General features: G+C 39.7%; 1 protein-coding gene across 1 annotated transcript in view; it reads left to right on the plus strand.

Moving 5' to 3' along the window:
* Positions 1-18118, plus strand: part of SPOCK1 (SPARC (osteonectin), cwcv and kazal like domains proteoglycan 1) — a 326245-nt gene that overhangs the window by 183540 nt on the left and 124587 nt on the right. The window contains exon 4 of the mRNA XM_052771960.1: positions 7898-8012. Within this exon, the coding sequence (XP_052627920.1) occupies positions 7898-8012 (115 nt within the window). The remainder of the gene's footprint in view (positions 1-7897; positions 8013-18118) is intronic.

Genomic DNA, 18118 nt, shown 5'->3' on the forward strand with positions numbered 1-18118 from the left:
TTGAGATGTTACTGTTTAACTGCCTTGAGAAATTCCATTTACTGAAAATAATTCACATACATGTTTGAAACATTCAGGCCTACAGTAATTAATTTTCAGCCGAATTGATTTCTGTATGCAAATTGCTCTGAGTAATTATGCAGAGAGGGAGCATGTGAGAGAGAAAGAGAGACTTAAATATCTGAGCTTGTTAATCGAAGACATGTTCTCCCCTAGACTTGGGGGAGGGCTAACACCAATTTTCTCCCTAATGAAGCAGAATGATTTATGCCAAGATTTGCAGAAGCAGGATAAAAAACATTGGTAATTATTTGCAATTGGGGGGGGGGGGTAATCTGTTATTAAATAACAATTTTTAAAATGAGAATTATTAACAATACCAGCTCTGAGAAGAAACGTTAACTCGGCTCCAATAAACAACAGAGTCTTAGCCACTCAATGTAGCCACTTACCAACCTGTAAAATAAGAAAATCTGGGGAAAGAGTGTAGGCAGAAACCTTCTGAATAGCTATAAAAGCCTGGAAGTCCATCCCAGGCTTACTTGGGTGTCTTGTTCATACAAGGGCGGTGGGGTAGTCCCATTGCACTTGGATTAAGCTCCACCCACAGTCTAACCTCAGCACGTGGGTTGGTTGGAGTTTACCACTGGACCATTGAAAACTATGATGTTTTCACAGAGAAGCAGAGCAACGTTCACTTGAGTGCTCTTTAAGTTAATATGTATGGGCATATTCACCTTAAGAAAAAAAAGCATAAATTCATCATCTACTTTAAAGCTGAGTAGAAGCTCTAATTCTGGGGGGAAGTCTATAGTTTACTTCGAACAACTGAAATGTTAAAACCGAAACTGGTTTTAGCCATCATGTGTTAGCCATCGTGTGTTGAAAACATGCCCTTTCCCTAGCAAAAATCGAGGGCAAAGTTTGTAGAGACTTTTATTAATACATGTTTAAGCTGGCTGCGTGGCTTCTTACACATTTGCTATACAACGGTTTTCATGGAAGTATATAGTAAAATTCCTCCAAGTCACTACTTAGCTGCTTTGATCACACTTTCTCTTTGGCTGTCACTATGCTGTAAGTGGAGACAAGATGCTGATTTGAAATGTTGGTTCTTAGATCTGAAGTTTGACATGAGCTGCCATTTAAGCTTCATGCTGAGTGGGGAGGAAGCCAGGTGAGGAGTCAGCCTTCCGCCCCTGCCTGCCCAGACCAGCTTGTGTTCACAGCTATCTCATTCCCACGCCCTAGCTGCTGGCTTGTACGGCCAGGAGCTCTGCTTTCCTTCTCGTGCTTGCTTGTGGAGTATTGCTGGAATCAAGTAATACATAATAATATTGAAATGCACACCTATAATGTAACGCATCATTTAATGGAGAGGCTTTGTTTTTTTATCAATCTCTTTTGTCTTAAAATATGCGCTAGGATCTCTGCATCGAAGACAGCAGGTCCCATTTTCCAGTTCATCATACCTTTCTCAACAGATGTTGTTCTTTTCTCACATAGTCAGAACAGTTCCAAGGGGATTGCATAAAAGCAACTGCTCTTGACATTTCATTATGCAGAAGTATTTTTGTCATTGAGTGATCATAGTACTTATTGTCAGGCAATTTTGAAAACAAAAAACCCAATATTTACATAATGCTGTTTCTTTTTGGTTGTGTAGTTTGTTTCAGCTCCACTAAACAGCTATGAGTTTGAAATTACTCTCTTCCCCCAAACAAATGGTCATAAAAACAGAATCAAGCTCATAAATCTTTCTGTGAACTAGTTGTACAGTTTCTGCAGGATTACACATCCATTGCTGCAAGACATTGAAAGTATTTATTTGTTATCACCCTTTTAAAGTCAAATGTGTGAAAAATAAATTTACTATATTGTGATTAACACAATGACCCACAGCTGCAGCATATAGAGCTACAGTCTCATAGAGCAACTTCTCCGTGTACTGCCCTTGTCTGAACTAAGGAGGTTCCTGCAAGTCATAAGTCTTCTTTTATAGTGGTAATATATAAAAACATGAAATGTAATAGAAAAGTATCTCCAACACTGTTGTTAGGTCTTTGTCCAACACTGATTTATACTGCAAACTCATAGCCTCTGGTGAATGGTGCAGGGAGGGGAGAGCAAAGTGTGTACAGTTCATAAGCAAACATTCTCTGGTGTGCTTTGTGGAGCTGCGAGGGAAAGGGATTTGGGGTGCAACTGGTGTTTGTAATCCTTTTTGGTATTGGAAGCAGATGTCAATATACCATTAGGAGGTTGTTCATGGTCTGATGCAATCCCTGGTCTGGTATCTCTGTGAGATAACCATAGAAGTTTAATAGTTTTAAGAGGGTACTTAGGTTGCTATGTATAATAAAAGCTTGACCAAAAAAGAGGAGTGCAAGTGTTTTGTCTCTTGATGACAGGAATTCTGATTCTGCACCTCTATTTTGTATAAATGGCCCTAGCACAGGTTTTGGGTCACTGCATACATATGAAAGCCTTTCCCCTTTGCAGTGCAATCAGCTGACCTGTACAGTACAATTTTCCTACAAAAACGTTGTGGCCAATGAAGCAGAAACTTTAGCCCATCTAAACACTTCTTCACTTGTGCTCCGCCACACAGGAAGAGACTTCACAGCCCACAGTACCAGGACAGCTGGCCAGAAAACAAATGTCAGCAGCAGAAACATCTAGGTGTTAAGTGAGGAAGAGTAAGACTTTTGAGCCAAGATAAAAAGCCAGAAATTCTAAATTTTTCCAAGATAAAAAACTTCTGAAAATGATTGCACTGAGAGATGTGCAGTACTGTATTTCTCTGTATTTCAGACAGCTTTCTCCTGGGATGGATACCTCCCTTGGAGACCAAGTGTGCAGGGATTTGAACAACATGGGAAAAGCTCGGGACAGGAAACTATGAAGCCTGGACTCAAAAAAAGATAGGCAGGGTGACTGAAGTGGGTTTTCATTAAAGAATTTACATTCATGTGAAACCTTTTATTCCAATTCTGGCTGGACAGGTATCCTCTCCAAAAATTTTGGACCAATCCTCAGCCACTATCAGCTCAGATTAAATAACATCAATTTCACCTTCAGTCTAAGGAAAAAGTAGAAAAATGTTCACATATTAAAACCAGGCTTGAGGTATTTTTGTTATTACTGTGCAGACAGACCTGAGTAACTATGTGCAGACTCTTTGACATAGAAAAGGGATGGCTGTAGTTTTCCTTTCAAGCTGATAAAATAACATCTTTAAAATAAAATCCTTCAAATTTTTGCTCACTCCTCTTCCCACTTTCATTTATTTATTTGTACTTTTGGCTCTTCATTTTCAAGATTTCATACTCATTGCTTTAGGGCAGAAAGAACTGTGATGACAAATATGGTTGTTATGTTTCATCTTATTCCCAAGGGTCTTTTCTTCTGCAGATGATGAGCATCTGCTCCTAGTCATGTAGAAATCTGATTAACAAAGCATGATCTTTGATTAGCATATTTCAGAAATTGTTTCTTATTATGAGCTCTCCTTAGGGCTTGTGTTGCTTAGCAGTAGAACAACCTTCCAAACTTATTTAACATGTTGAGGAACTTTGCAGACATATAAATCCCTATTTTGACCCTTTATGTTCATATGGATCATGCATTCTGCAGAAGTGGAAAAAAACCTCAAGAAATAATAATCTGCATCATGGGGTTTTTTGCTGTCTTCTGACAAAGCCCACAGTTTTGCTTGTATTTAATAAACTTCCTGCTACTGTTTTGAACTGTATGCAAATGCTGTTTGTAATGAATAATAAATGATGCTTCTATAGTGTGTCCCATTTAAGGATCTTCATAAGGTTTTCCACGATGAATGAAATAATTAATCCAACACATAGGTGGGGAAAAGCTTTATTTATTATTATTGCCAGCATTATTATTCTTTTCAGATTTTAGAAGCAAGAAACTGAGGTAGAGAGAAGTTGAGGCCTGATTTAAAAGGAAATAGTGACCAGGATTTCCAACCACATCTTTTCCCATTCCTTTGCTTCAAACTGATGACCATTCAACAATATTTTTCTTTTTCAATAGACAATTCTTTAATTGCAAAATATTTGAAAGTTTTGTTTCTTTTAACAATAATATATTGTGTGATGCTGTTTCAGAAGGTACATACTTCAGAAGTGCATGCATTTTTATTGCCTTAGAAGACCTAAGGAGTTCCTGAAGTGGATATAATTCTTCAATTAGAGTAAATTTTACTGTGAAAAAATGTTAAGTATTGAAACTGTGCATTATGTCACAAAGACCATGGGGGCCTAAAGCTTGCTTCTCTTATTCATGACAAACTAATATTGACTTGCAAGGCTAAACCCACATCCCTACTTATGCAGGCTCTGGCTGATAGAAAACTATGAGCGCAAGGCCAGAGTGCTCTCCAGCAGCCCAGCAAGGTTGGCAGCTATTAGCCCTGGGCTCCTAGCCAGTTTGCACAATGGTTTCTGTTGATGCAGCGTTTTGCATCAAGGATGTGTCACCAGCAAAAGCAGACAACGTGCATGAGCTCCAGTAAAAGAGCAAGGCCAGCTGCAAGCAAGCAAAAGTTCTGGTCATTAAATTTTTTCGTGTGGATATGACCTTTGAATTACATCAGCCCACTGAACCTATGATCTGGTGACCATTCATGCTCCAAGTGGTGCTTACTTATTAAAGGCTTTGCAGAAGGAGGGTATGTTACTCTGTTTTGCAGTTTAAGAATATCTACGTAGACAGATAGGTAAGGAAATTGTGGCTTGCCATTTCAATCCCTGTCAAATATCTACCTCAGTCTTTAACTCAGTCTCCGGTGAGAGCAAAGAGGATTAAGAATGTGTATCTCACCCGCTGTGTTCTGGGAGGTTAAGGAGCAGGGGTGGGCTACTTCTCATGTGCATGTTAGTCTGACTTGGAAAAGACACCAAGAGGCAACAGCAAAACACCCCTGAAGGGCCTTTTCAGCCTTTGGTCTTTTCAGTGGGACAGACCCTGGCCCCTCAAACACTGCCTATATATTTTCCTAATGGCAACTCATTGGATGTTGATGCCTTGTTGTTTATGGTGCAGGAAACAGATGGTCGTTTCTCCTTCCTTGCTCACTTCACCTTTTCTATCAGTTTTAATGGCTTTAAAAGAAAATGCTTTTAACACTTCTGGTTTGTTTTTACGATTTCCCCGTGTCTTGCACCAAAGGCATTCCACTAAATACATACGCACTAGTGAAGCTCAATTGCCCATCACAAATGTGTAATGGGTGTTAATGTGGTAAGAGCTTGTAGCTATGGCTGTTTAAACCAACACCGAACAGCTGCAGCACTTTAGCACTGCAGGAAAACAGAAGAATCCTCTGCTTGTTGAAAGTACGTTTGCTGCCATATAAAGAAATTTGGTACATAGCAAACTGAAACTTCTTGTACTTCAAATAGTATCCTTTAAAAGTTTCTCTGATCATTCAGTAAAAGTGGGAAGCTCAGTTATCATAATGTGCAATAAGAGTTTTATACAGTCCCCAAAATGAAACTAGGAGTTGCCCATTTCCACGAGTGGCCCATTATGTGGGGAGGGGGGGGAGAGGTAAAATGGGATTTGAGGGTACATTGAAGAGGCATAGAAAGTCAAATCCATGGCAAAATAATGTCCAAAAAAAGCTTATCTAAAAATCACTTCTTAAAGGTGAAATTTCTCTGTATGGCTGTGACTTCCCTTCTTCTGAAGTATTCATATAACCATTTTTTGAATATTTGTAATTCATCCTGGCAGATACGTTGTATTGCTGATCTTTAGAAGCATCCTTTTGTAAGAGAACGAATTTAGATAGATAGCTTTTCAAATGGGACTTGATTGCAGAAAAGTATTTATAAAAGATTTTCCCAGGTGGGATCAGTGCTCTAATTGGAGTGGTATCCAGCATAGCGCTGTATCGCTCCTCTTTTTTTTATTTCCAAGATTACCAAATCACCACTCATTTAAGGAAGCGTTCTATAGAAGCTTGGCAGGAGCAGACAGACTTACACACTGACAGGACAGCAAATACTGTCTGCCTCTGCTGAGCTTCTGTAGGGACCAGGAGGCTGCTCCGGCACCCGCGCCAGTGCCTAATGCACAGCATCTTCTTGCCTCTGCGAAGGAGCAGCTCCTGCCTTGACTGAGATCAGACCCTCGCTCACTTTGGGTGCTAAACAGGATGATCCCAACCCGAATCCTAATTTTACCACATCAGGCCTCTGATATATGCTTAATATCTTCATTGATTTGAGAAGAGGGGAAAGGTATGTGCAGTTCAAGTAAAACCCAGTGTAATATGCCATGTGCTAATTTCTTCATTTAGTGTTAGGAGACATTTTTGTGTATAGAGAAAAAAAATGAAGGGGCTTTTCAGACTCTCACTGCTCCTTTCTGAGTGTGTTTGGGGAAAACGGTTCATTGCAAGCTAAATGAAGATCTTTGCGGGAGCCTCCTGTTAGAATATTGGCAGTGTATTGCTGTGCCATTTCGGTCTCTGAGTACCCTTTTCACATAAGCAGGGCACGTGTGTGTGTGTGCACACACGTGTGTGCACATGTGTGTTAATCCTTGTGTCCTGGCTAAATGCCAATTTTGACGCTTACTTTCCGTCTGCAGGCCTTTAAGTCTGTTTGCATCGTCATTATTCACTCCTTTGAGTCCACTATTGTGCTGCCTTGCAGTACGCTGTCATAGAGAGGCCGATTTTACCAAGAGGATTGGGAAATGGGTATGTTCAGGAGGAAGGTTCATGGGATCTTTCCTAATCAAAACTGTAAAGAGGGTACCAGAGGGTAAACCCAAGTACCCTGCACTTTCCAACGCAGGATTGCATGTCACTTTTGCACATTTTCCAGACTCCTGACTAGCTGCAGTACCTCAAATCATCCATCGCATTAGAGGGAGAGAAGCTCCCTGTACTGCTGCCATGTCCTTTTCTCCAGAAGCTTAAGAACTGTTGAGAGAAAGATTGACCACTGTGTTATTCATCCTGGGCCTGACTGAAGTACTGAAGAAACATTTCTGGGCTATGTGTCCCTGTCTGTCCCCTGGTCCCATTAGGCTCCTGTTAGGCTACTGGAGAGAAGGGCAAAGCAGCAGTGATCACTCCACGTGGAACCACAACCTCAGACCAAAGCAGGGGTGCTACCACCAAGAGGGGGAACATTGGATAGTGATGGAAGGAGAACAAAGAGTGTAAGGACTGACTTTAGAGGAAGAAATTTCTCTGGGGAGCATTAGCAGGGACAACAGCTTGGGCATATTTGCTCTGAGATAGCAACTCATCATGCCTTCTAATCCCACTTCCGACAGCACTGCTGGTGATGTAAGCTGTTGTATAAAAGCCCAGGATTATTTTATTGTTATTAGTGCTCTTCTACTTAAGCATTTTAAGTACAGGAGATGCTTATCTGTAAAAATTAGAAATAACTTCTACGAAATAATACGCCTGTTATACATAGTATCTGTGAAACTAAATTTATTAGCACTCTGCAATATGTCAGTTATTAGACAGCTTCTAAAATACCAGTCATTTTGTTTCTTGTGAGTGTATTTCATTCCACCATAACTTTTCTATGAAATAAACAGCATGATATAGATTATTATACCAGAACTTCATCCCAAAGTATCATGTCTAGTATTAATGTGAATGCCAAGTTAGACTCAGATCACTGTTCAATAATCAGAGTCTTTAAGCTCTCCATCTATCTTTCTACTTAAACATCTCTATTTAACATGCAGTCTGAAAACAACGGCACATACTCTAAAATGGCAAAGTATTTATTCACTCAGATGTGGGAGTGTTCATTCTAACCAGTTGTCATCTGTCAACCAAGAGATAACTTTATATGCATTTCTCACTTTCTTTTTTAATATGTCTGGTTTTTTATAGCCCTTGATCCATCCAAAGATCCATGTTTGAAGGTGAAGTGCAGCCCACATAAAGTGTGTGTCACTCATGACTATGAAACTGCTATTTGTGTAAGCCGCAAGCAGCTGGTACACAGGTAAGGAAACTTTAAGTTGTTTGAGGTTTTTGTGTCTTCACAGGCATATGGTATGATGAGAAGTAAAATGAGAAAACTCCAAAATGGACATGAAAAACCATAATCTTAAAACATTCCTTTAAAGTTTAATTTGCATTTTTTTCCAAAACCAAACAGAAGTCTTACTATTTGTAACTAAGGCTATTCCAAAAAGATGAACTGGAACATAGTGCACCATGTAGTCTGGAGTGCAGAATGCTCTCCCAGTTCTGGGAGTGGTTTTCTCCTCCCAGAGAGCAGTAACTACACATATGTTAAAATCTGAAAACCTGGAATATGAAAACATTGTGTCAGAGACATCTACAGTTCCCGTAACTTAATTAGAAGCAATTAAAAAAATATTAATAAAGGGCTTTTTTTTAAACATATCAAACTTCTGCTTAAATTTAGTAAAGAACTGAAAAATGTTGGTGCACCTTTGTAGAGCATCTCCCTGGTGAGTCACATAATTACAGAAATCTCCAGATCTGATGGCTGAATGACTGAATTAAGAGCAAATAAAATAGCTAATATGTTAAAAGCTTTGGCCAAGATGTTCAAATTAGACTACAGAACTTCACTGAAAGCAGCTATGAATAAACAAAGAAAAGCCTCCTTGAGCATAGGTTGAAATATGCTATGAACAATCAAGAATGAAGAAATTGATAAACAAATTTAGAGAAAACAAACTAACATTGCCTTATTTTGGAAGCAGAACAAGTAGAACCAGTAAGGAAACTGGTCTCAAGTATCTCCAGAGGCTCTCTGAGTCAAGACCCGGAATAAAACTGAAGAAATAAGCCCCTCCACTTGCCAACAGATGTCAAATAAAACTGTACTGCTGTAATGGGCAACTTGGAATGGTTGGTCTGTACTTTAAGAAAAATACATTGTCTTGCTTTCATTACATTTGAGTGATAAATCTGGGGACTGGTCTCCAATTTCTTTCCCTATTTAGTAGTGAAGCAAAATTCACCTGTAACAACTCAGGTCCCTAAATGTCATTGTCAGCTGAGATTGTAGTTCCACAACTGTTTAAGCCAAACTAAATTCAGGATGATCTGATTCCCAGGTACTAGTACTACATCTCATCTTATCTCACTGCTACCTGCCTGAGGAAGCTAATACAGTAAAAAAAAAAAAAAAATGCATTTGATTTATAATACAAAGTTAATGGTGTAATGTGCATGAGGCAGTATGTTTAATCTTTGGTTTTCAATATGGAATGAACCCTGGAAGGATGTTAGGAGTGTGTCTATGTGCAGTGCTTACATTCTAATGACATTTTTGGCATTATGTAGCTTACATTTTCTAGTTAGGATGGATTTAAAGCGCTTACATTATATAGTAGTCCTTATGATATATAGACATAGATGTTAAGCCAAATGCTTTCTGAGCTATTTCCAGTATTTAATGTCCCAAAAGTGGTCAAAATGATACAGAGTAATGGTATAGAGGAGGAGCTGAATATCCTTTTTTTTCCAGAAACCAGGCTGTGTTTCATGTGATCTCTCTCTGATTTCTCCACTGCCTGCAGCTATTTCAGCTAACCTTTGAGCAGCACTGTGACTATGGAGATGAATAGAAAAGTATTGAAAACTTACTTTGAAAATTCTCCAAACAATTTCCAGCAAGTTTTGTAATGCTGAAAGAACTACTGCTGATGTGTGATAGTGGCACATATGTCCCCAAAGTGTTTTTATTCTCAAAATTTCCAGCTACCCTTGCCTCAGAGGGTAGACATGTCAATGAGGAAAGTAACTAGGCCAAATTGTCTGCTGATTTGAATCTGTGGAGTGACACCACTAACGATTTTCATCTTTAGTCCCACAACATTCTGTTCTTTTTTCTGTGCCTGACCTAAATACTCCAGTCATATTTAAGGGTGTGTTAATCAGGAGTAAATGCATTACAAGAAGTGGAGTTGCACCTATTTAAAAGTAGGGAAAGCCTGAATTATATGTCGTGGTTTAACCCCAGCCAGCAACTAAACACCACGCAGCCGCTCACTCACTCCCATATGACCATAGTGTGGTCATATGTGTAGTAAGAACCATCAAATAACACAGCACCATTGCGATTGCTTTGCACATCCACAGTGATTTTGGGTGTGCTCAGAAGGATTTTCCATTTTATGCATCATTATCAACTTGCCGTAGTGGCTTTACAAAGCATGTAGGCTCAGCAAAAAGTAATCAGGAGAGCAACATCTTGTGTTATTGCTGAGGTTTCCAGACAGAGCTGCACTGATTTGCATCACCTGATTAACTGGCCTACTGAAGAGTTGCAGCACAAGGAAACTGTATTTTTCCAGGCATAGTGTAGCTAACTGAAATCACCAGTGACAACGCATTGCCATTGCTGTTTCATTTCCTTTGTGCTGGAATGCACACTTTTTAAACCACTGCAAGAATACAATAACAGCGTATAAAATTGAGTTAAATGGAAACTTGTTATTTTATATTTACTCAGACCCTGGCTCCCTGACGGCTAACTCATCCTGTAAAGCTTTCAGTCTCATGCCTTTAGAGTAACTCGCACAACTGGCAGCACAGCTGCCACATATTTCACAGTGCTGTGGCTTTGATCCTGCCCATGGTGATCTGCTAGATGTGGGATCCCCTGACAGGGCACACGGGCTGGGTCCATGGGAGAGCAGCTCACGGTGCTGGTCGGTTTGGTTGGGGGTTACCCCAGGGGTGCCAAAGGAGCCTGCTAGAAGTCCCGTGCCCCAGGGGCAGCCTGGCAGCCTGACCCTTCCTGTACAGCCTCCTCCTTCCTTCCCCTCCACAGTCACCTGGTGAGCAGCCCTTGGTCTTGAAAATAAGGGAGAAGATGTCTGAGAGGTGTTTCAGACAGATAATAGCGTTTTGTCAGCACATCCTCTAAGGCGTTTACAGTACAAATTGGACAGGGCATTAAGAGAAAAGGCAAGACTGAGCAGTGATTGAAGAGAGTGTAAAAGATAAATTTGAAGGTGCCTTCTTATATGCTTAATAGTCCTTGGACTAATGATGGAGCCTTATGAAATCTTTTGTGTGGCTTGAAACCCCTTTCAATTTGGACATGATCTACGAGGAAGGTTCGTTATTAGTTTGGTTTTGCATGAAATGCAGTAGTTAATATCTCTCAAAGATTACTCATACATTTGCAGTCCTGGAAAACTTCATGCCATTTGTCTCTTCTGGTGTTGCTAGTGAAGCTGGTGGGAAGGAAAGATGTCACTCGTGGGCTTTTCTGAAAAGAATAGAATTAGAAAAGAGGATTGATGAAAAAATAATGGGCATATTAACATGTCCAGGGTTTACAGCTTTGTTCAGTCCATTTAACTGGCGATCACCAATTAGTTCATCACTGCAGTGTGTCACTCACAAAGGTAATCATGCAACCTCTCTGCTTCTCTGCTGTGACTTAGAAATCCAGCTATTTACTCAGTATTTCTTCAGTACTTTTGAGGCTACTGTTGCTGACAAAAAAGGCCACTACTGAGTTCCTCACGAATTTTTTTTTTAAGATCTAGACAAGTTCCCAGATCATAGAATCATAGAATGGTTTGGGTTGGAAGGGACCTTAAAGACCATCTAGTTCCAGCCCCCCTGCCACGGGCAGGGACACCTTCCACCAGACCAGGTTGCTCAAAGCCCCATCCAACCTGGCCTTGAACACTGCCAGCGATGGGGCATCCACAGCCTCTCTGGGCAACCTGTCCCAGTGCCTCACCACCCTCACAGTGAAGAACTTCTTCCTTACATCTGATCTAAACTGACCCTCTTTCAGTTTAAAGCCATTACCCCTTGTCCCATCACTACACGCCCCTGTACAAAGTCCCTCTCCGGCTTTCCCATAGGTCCCCTTTAGGTACTGGCAGGCTGCCCTAAGGTCTCCCCGGAGCCTTCTCTTCTCCAGGCTGAACAACCCCAACTCTCTCAGCCTGTCTTCATAGGAGAGGTGCTCCAGCCCTCTGATCGTTTTTGTGCCCTTCCTCTGGACCCACTCCAACAGGTCCATGTCCTGCTGATATCGGGGCCCCAGAGCTGAACGCAGTACTGCAGGTGGGGTCTCACGAGAGCCGAGTAGAGGGGGAGAATCGCCTCCCTCGACCTGCTGGTCACACTTCTTTTGATGCGGCCCAGGATACAGTTGGCTTTCCAGGCTGCAAACGCACATTGGCGGGTCATGTTGAGCTTCTCATCAATCAACACCCCCAAGTCCTTCTCCTCGGGGCTGCTCTCAATCCACTCATCGCCCAGCCTGTATTTTGCTTACACATCAAAAGCTTGGTCTGACCAATGTGGCAGTGTTGGCAACTACACTTAGCCACACTGAGCAGTCAGTTCTCCCTCTTTCTTTACAAATCCTGCAGTTGATACACCATTTCTGGTTAGGAAGGACTCTGTTGAAAACAAGTCCAGTAAAACATCCCCATAAGTGAAACTGAGCATTTTCATACCAGTGCTATTCTCTGTGCTATTTGTATTTGTGCTTTAAATTGTGTCCAAAAGGGAATTCATGAATGAAGAAAATTAATAATTGCAAGAATGTCAGTGACCCACTTGCTTTCAAGAACTGCTTGGGAGCATTACAGAAAAATCTTTAACCACAGCAAATGCACTTCTAGGGATTTACTGAAAAATCGTGCACAAAAGCAAGGATTTTAAACAGCGCCGTTCCTCAATGGCCATGTATTAGATCATTACCTTTTAAAATGCACTAAATATAGGGCCTATAAACCTTAAGCCTGTTGTTTTGCTCTCTTCTCTGACTCATGCATGTCTGTGTTTTCTCTTGCTTGCTTTGCTGCTAAATGCTAGTGAGGGTTGGCAAAACACCAAGGACTCCTTTGGGGTAATATCTTCCTGTGCCCAAAACCTGACTCCCATGTTCTCAGTGGCCTGACGGATGTGAGGGAGGACTTGTTCCTAAGCCCGTGATGTTTAATTGTGCATGATTTATGTGGTAATATTTATCAAAGCCTGAATACGTGAGCAATCTATATGAGGTGTTGTAACAGACCCAAACCTGGGAGGTGATTAATTATCTTTGGATCTACTAATAACATCAGTTTGTTCCCCAGTTAGCCTTGCTGTGCTCACAGCTTTTTTCTATTGTTCATTTTCATGCTGATTCAGAAAATAATTGTTGTTCTTTTATGTATTAAGTACAATTCAGGAAAAAAAAGCATATCCCAAAGGGAACTTTACAAAAGAACATTGTTCAGCTTTCTGTTGGTGTATTTATCAGTGTTAATTTTATGTGTTTTACTTGTATGTATTTTCTTGAATGGGCTACCACAAGCAGCAAGATGGGAGAACCCAGACAATAATAGGGCAAGACCACTGGGTAGTTTATTCATTTTCTTGTCTTTCTCCATGGAGACTATCCAAGTAGTTTTTCTAGTAAGCTTTTATTACTTCAGAATGTTTCCAAAGTAAAGTGTCAATATTTCTAACTTCTCTGGAAATCCCTACTTTTCTTTCAGTTTGTGCTAAAATGAAGAGGGAGGGGATGTGACTCCCTAATAGGGTGAATTCTCCCCCTTTTCACTGAAGCCTTGATGCTTTCTTGTAAGCTGGTAGGTGCAAGAGAGGCAAAATTATGCAGAAAATTTGAAAAATCTGCTGTAAAAATACTGTTCTTTCAATTATTATTTAATCTTAGCTGAGGAAAAATGCAGTTGTTTTCAACGGTGCTGCAGTGGAACACAGTTTGTTCATCCATCCTGGGTAGGCAGCATGCCAAAAAATGTGTTCTGGGACACTGAGGCCTTCCTAGAGTAACAGGCCTCCATAACTTTAATGGTGAGATGTGGGACTCCACTCAATAATTCAGGATAATACAGCTCTATAATAAAATCATTATGAGGATTAAATTGTTAATGTATGCACTGAATGCAGAAAACATAAATATCAAAATTATTTTTCACATCCCTAGAGTTTCTTCTAAGTTCTGGGATGAATTCACAGTTATGAGTTAATTTTTACTGCAGATTTGTTTATGAGCACCAAATGAATTCTTTTGTTGATTAACATTTTCAGAATTAAGGGAAGAAAACTGCCCAGTTCAGAGCAAAAAGAAAATCTTTTGACAGTTGTTTTAGAAAAAAATAAAGCCATTTCAAATTTGTTGGATTTTTTTTTTCCAAGTAACAATACAACAATATTTACATCTCTCTGCAAACTGTTTTGGAGTCACTAAATGTGATTTTCCCTGAAAACAAGAAAGTTTTCATGTGAAACATTTTATCCACCTCTAATGCTGAGCATTGATTTCTCTAATCTACTGGCATAGATTTTTGCTTCAGAAGAAAAAGCGTTGAAATATTTGATTAAACACACACTCACAAAAAACAACAGATTGCATTAGGTTTTTTTCAAACAGATATATTGTACTGGGGAAATTGCCAAAATTTAGGCTTATTATTCCCAAGGGTACCTCTGACAGAATCTTGGAGAATTATTTTAATCTTCTGTGAATGAAAGTTCTAGACATGAACAAGATGGAGTAAATGGCTTTTTTTGGTAATTTGTAAACTATAATGCATTACTCTGTAAAGACTATTATTCCTCCTAATATCTAATCACTCATGGTACATTGCACAGTTTAACTGTAGCTCATGCTGTTTGTCCAGAAAAATAAATGAGAATCCAGGAAAATCAAAAGAGCGAGGGGCCTTTGAGGTCACAGCCAAGTAAAGCACATAATGTGATGTGCAAGTGGTGTGCAAGTGATGTGTGGAAGTCCTTAGAGAAAACGTGAAAGCTTTTAGAAGTATTTCATTTCTGGACTGCCTGACAACAAAGGCATGCCTCTGCTACAGTGCAAAAGCTTTGGGTTTTGCAGCAGACAAGTAATAGACATGTGGAAATCAGGCATGTTTGTTTTTCTTATGTGGGCTATGTTGCCTTGTAGTAAGACAGAGAGCACATGGTATGGTGTGCCATCAATCTACAAGTGCTCAAGGGGACCACTGAATATTAAGAGAGAACAGCATAAGAGTCTGGCACCATCCTTTATTCCCCATTACAGTTATTTTTAAAATTTTGATTATGAAAATTACAGTCTAAGCATGAACCCCAAAAGGTCACTAGCTTTTCCTCCAAGATGGTCTCCATCTTTAACAGCCTGGGATTCGGTCCAAGGATGCTTAAACATTGGAACAGCACTCACTGGTTTTAAAAGCAGATATTACTCTCCTGAACAGGATAATCTGTAAACTGTAGGTCTCATTTTCCAAGTGGTCCATTTCTCAGTTTCAACTCTGCCTAAGGTAAATTGCTTTTAACTAAAGAGACCATAGGGAGAGTCTGTGGAGGGACTGGCTTTCATCAGTCAAGATGATATGAGCTGGTTCTGTTCTGAGTCACGAGAGTGACCTACTGGCTGCCAGGAGTTTCTGCACAAAAAATCCTCCAGTTTCTTATTTTCTGGAGGAAGCTGGCTATGGTATCTCCCCTCAATAGACAAGACTTCATGTACCTTTTAGGCTGTTTTCTGGCTTTCCCGAGCTCTAGATATGCTGCTGACTTTGGTGTATTTCAAACCTCAGAGGTAAAAGACTCCTGAACCTTAGCAAACAAGTAGAAGGAAAGATCCACCTTCCTTGACTTTAAGTACTGCAGTCATCTTTAAAGCTGAATTCAAATATGGTTCCTGACTCAAAGCAAAAAGCTCCCAAGTTTTGCACCATGCATTTTGGAATTTCAATGCATTTTCAAACTTCCACAGAAGAATGTAGGCATGCTAAAGTATGATCAGACAGAGCACAGACATCTCCCATGGGAATTGCACAAGATTGTCACCAATAGCCTAGATGTGAAACTTTCTGCATCCCAAGGCCAATTAGCCACTCTGCACTTCTCTCCCCAGAACTGGTAACTCATTGCTAGTCATGCTTCATCAGCTTTAGAGCTCATTAGAGTAGTGCAAGGTGACTGTCGCCTATTGGACATGAGTAATTTTTGAAATATATGGTAGTGCACAGCTCTTTTATAATGGATTTTAGAGTGTGTAGTCCTCATCTCTGTCTGCTTTGGCAATATCAATAGACGAACTCATTCTTGCTATCAACAGGGGATTTACTGTATTTTATTCACAGTCACCAAGCACCTGGCTGCTGGGGTGAACATCTCACTGCTAAGGTCATTGTCTTTTACTCTGCAGCTCCTACCTTACTGTGCTCTACTTTACTGTGAGGATGCTGCAGGCACAAGAGGAAATACAATGGTTATTGAGACATTCTCCTGCTGCATAACTCCTTTTAGACCAGTATCAGAGCACTCGCTGAAAACCACCTCAATAACTCTGGATACCTTTGCTGTCATCAGAAAGTTATTATAGTGAATAGAATAAGAAAATAATCTATTATCTTCTGCACTTTAATTTAACATTTATAAATAGTTTGTGCATGTAAAGATAATATTATTGGATGGATTGAATACCACTTTGTAAAATTCCTGCTCTTAATATTTCTAGTTGTATGCTTTTAGCAGTATATAAAAATGGACCAGAAGTGACTTCTTGGATCATTAAGTTCAGTCCCTCTGCAAGAGTATCATATAAACTTTTTTATTAGCCTACCAAGTTCTGTCTCAAAGATGATAAGGTTTATTGCCCCCTCTACCCTGTTTGGAAGAATCTTAGCATCTCAACCCTTCTGGTTAGAAACCTGCTAATACCTAGCCTAAATTTATTCAAATCCCAGCTAAAACTTCTGGAGTTTTCCTAAATGATTCCTCAGTATTTATTTGGAAATAATGACTTTCTGTGGTTTTGCCAGACTTAGCAAATGCTCCTACTCTTTTCTTACATCTCTCTTAAAAACACATTCCTCTTGACTGTCTTAGTTTTCCTTTGTGGCAGAACTTATTGGGCTTGGCTGCTGAGATCAGTCAAGAAATTAAACTCAAAATTATCACTTTGTCTTCTTGCTATTTAAACTCTTTACACATCTTTAGGTATTATATTCCCTCTGAGTCATTGCTTATTAAGATTTTAATCTTTATTTCCTAAATTAATCCCCTCTCTTAAGTGCCTGTTCTATTCATGCCTGCTTTAAACCTGTGGTTGTCCTTCCCTCAGCCCCAGTAGAATATCTGCAATTCGAACGTCCGTATTCCAGGTGGGCTTTCAGCTGAGCTTTCTGGAGGACAGTTCTGGCTTTAATGTTCTGTGTACCTCTGGACTGATATACAGTCCAGAATTGGGTATACATATATGGAATTTACTGTTTCAAGGATTTGTACATAGCATTCTACATTTGTTTCATCCTCACTAGAAACATACAATAGCCAAAATTACTTTTCTCTGAGCAAAACATTTTTTATTAACATGATGACAAAAAGAGGGGGAGGAGGGAGTTTGAAATAAATACAAGCCATACCTAATAGAGCATTACATATAAACTATATATAAAATTCAGTGTTTAGAGCTCTGAGATCTGACTAATGTGAAACTTAAATGTATAATGGTGGAAAATGCATGTCTGAAAGCTCATGTGTGAATGTAAGTTTGTGCAGCAGATTCATATGGAACACAAGCCAGCAGGAAAACTTAAATACATGAAAGAGAAAATAAGGGCAACACAATGTTTGTTCTTCAATGGTTTTACTATCTCAGTGGGTTCTTTTGGTGACTGCAGAATTGGTCATATATAAACCTCTTGATATAGCTCTTATCAACTTGTCAAGAGCTAGCATTCAAAGCTAAGTTAGCATCCAAAAACTCCTGTTTCCCTTGAGATATCTAGAAGAAGGCTGAGTTAAAAGTTCAATCACCTCCTCCATGGCATTCGTCTCTTCCTGACTTGGATTGTGAGCTGTTTATAGCATAAGGGATGTTGGCTTTTTTGTTGTTTGGAAAGCTCTTCTTGCTCACTCTCAAGTGAGCAAGATACGAAAACAGTAATTGGTATAAATGTCATCTGCTTGGCAAATGTCAAGAGATTTGTCAAGAAATGAATAATGAACAAATGAATAAAATTGGATGGAACTCTGCCATTGTATCCTCATCCTGTAAGAAGACATTAGGCTTTGCATGCTTGGTAATTCTTGGATTTTTAATGCTTTTTCAAACAACCTTAACACATCATC

The sequence above is a fragment of the Harpia harpyja genome, chromosome 20 (assembly GCF_026419915.1).
Source record: "Harpia harpyja isolate bHarHar1 chromosome 20, bHarHar1 primary haplotype, whole genome shotgun sequence".
Classification (NCBI taxonomy): Eukaryota; Metazoa; Chordata; class Aves; order Accipitriformes; family Accipitridae; genus Harpia; species Harpia harpyja.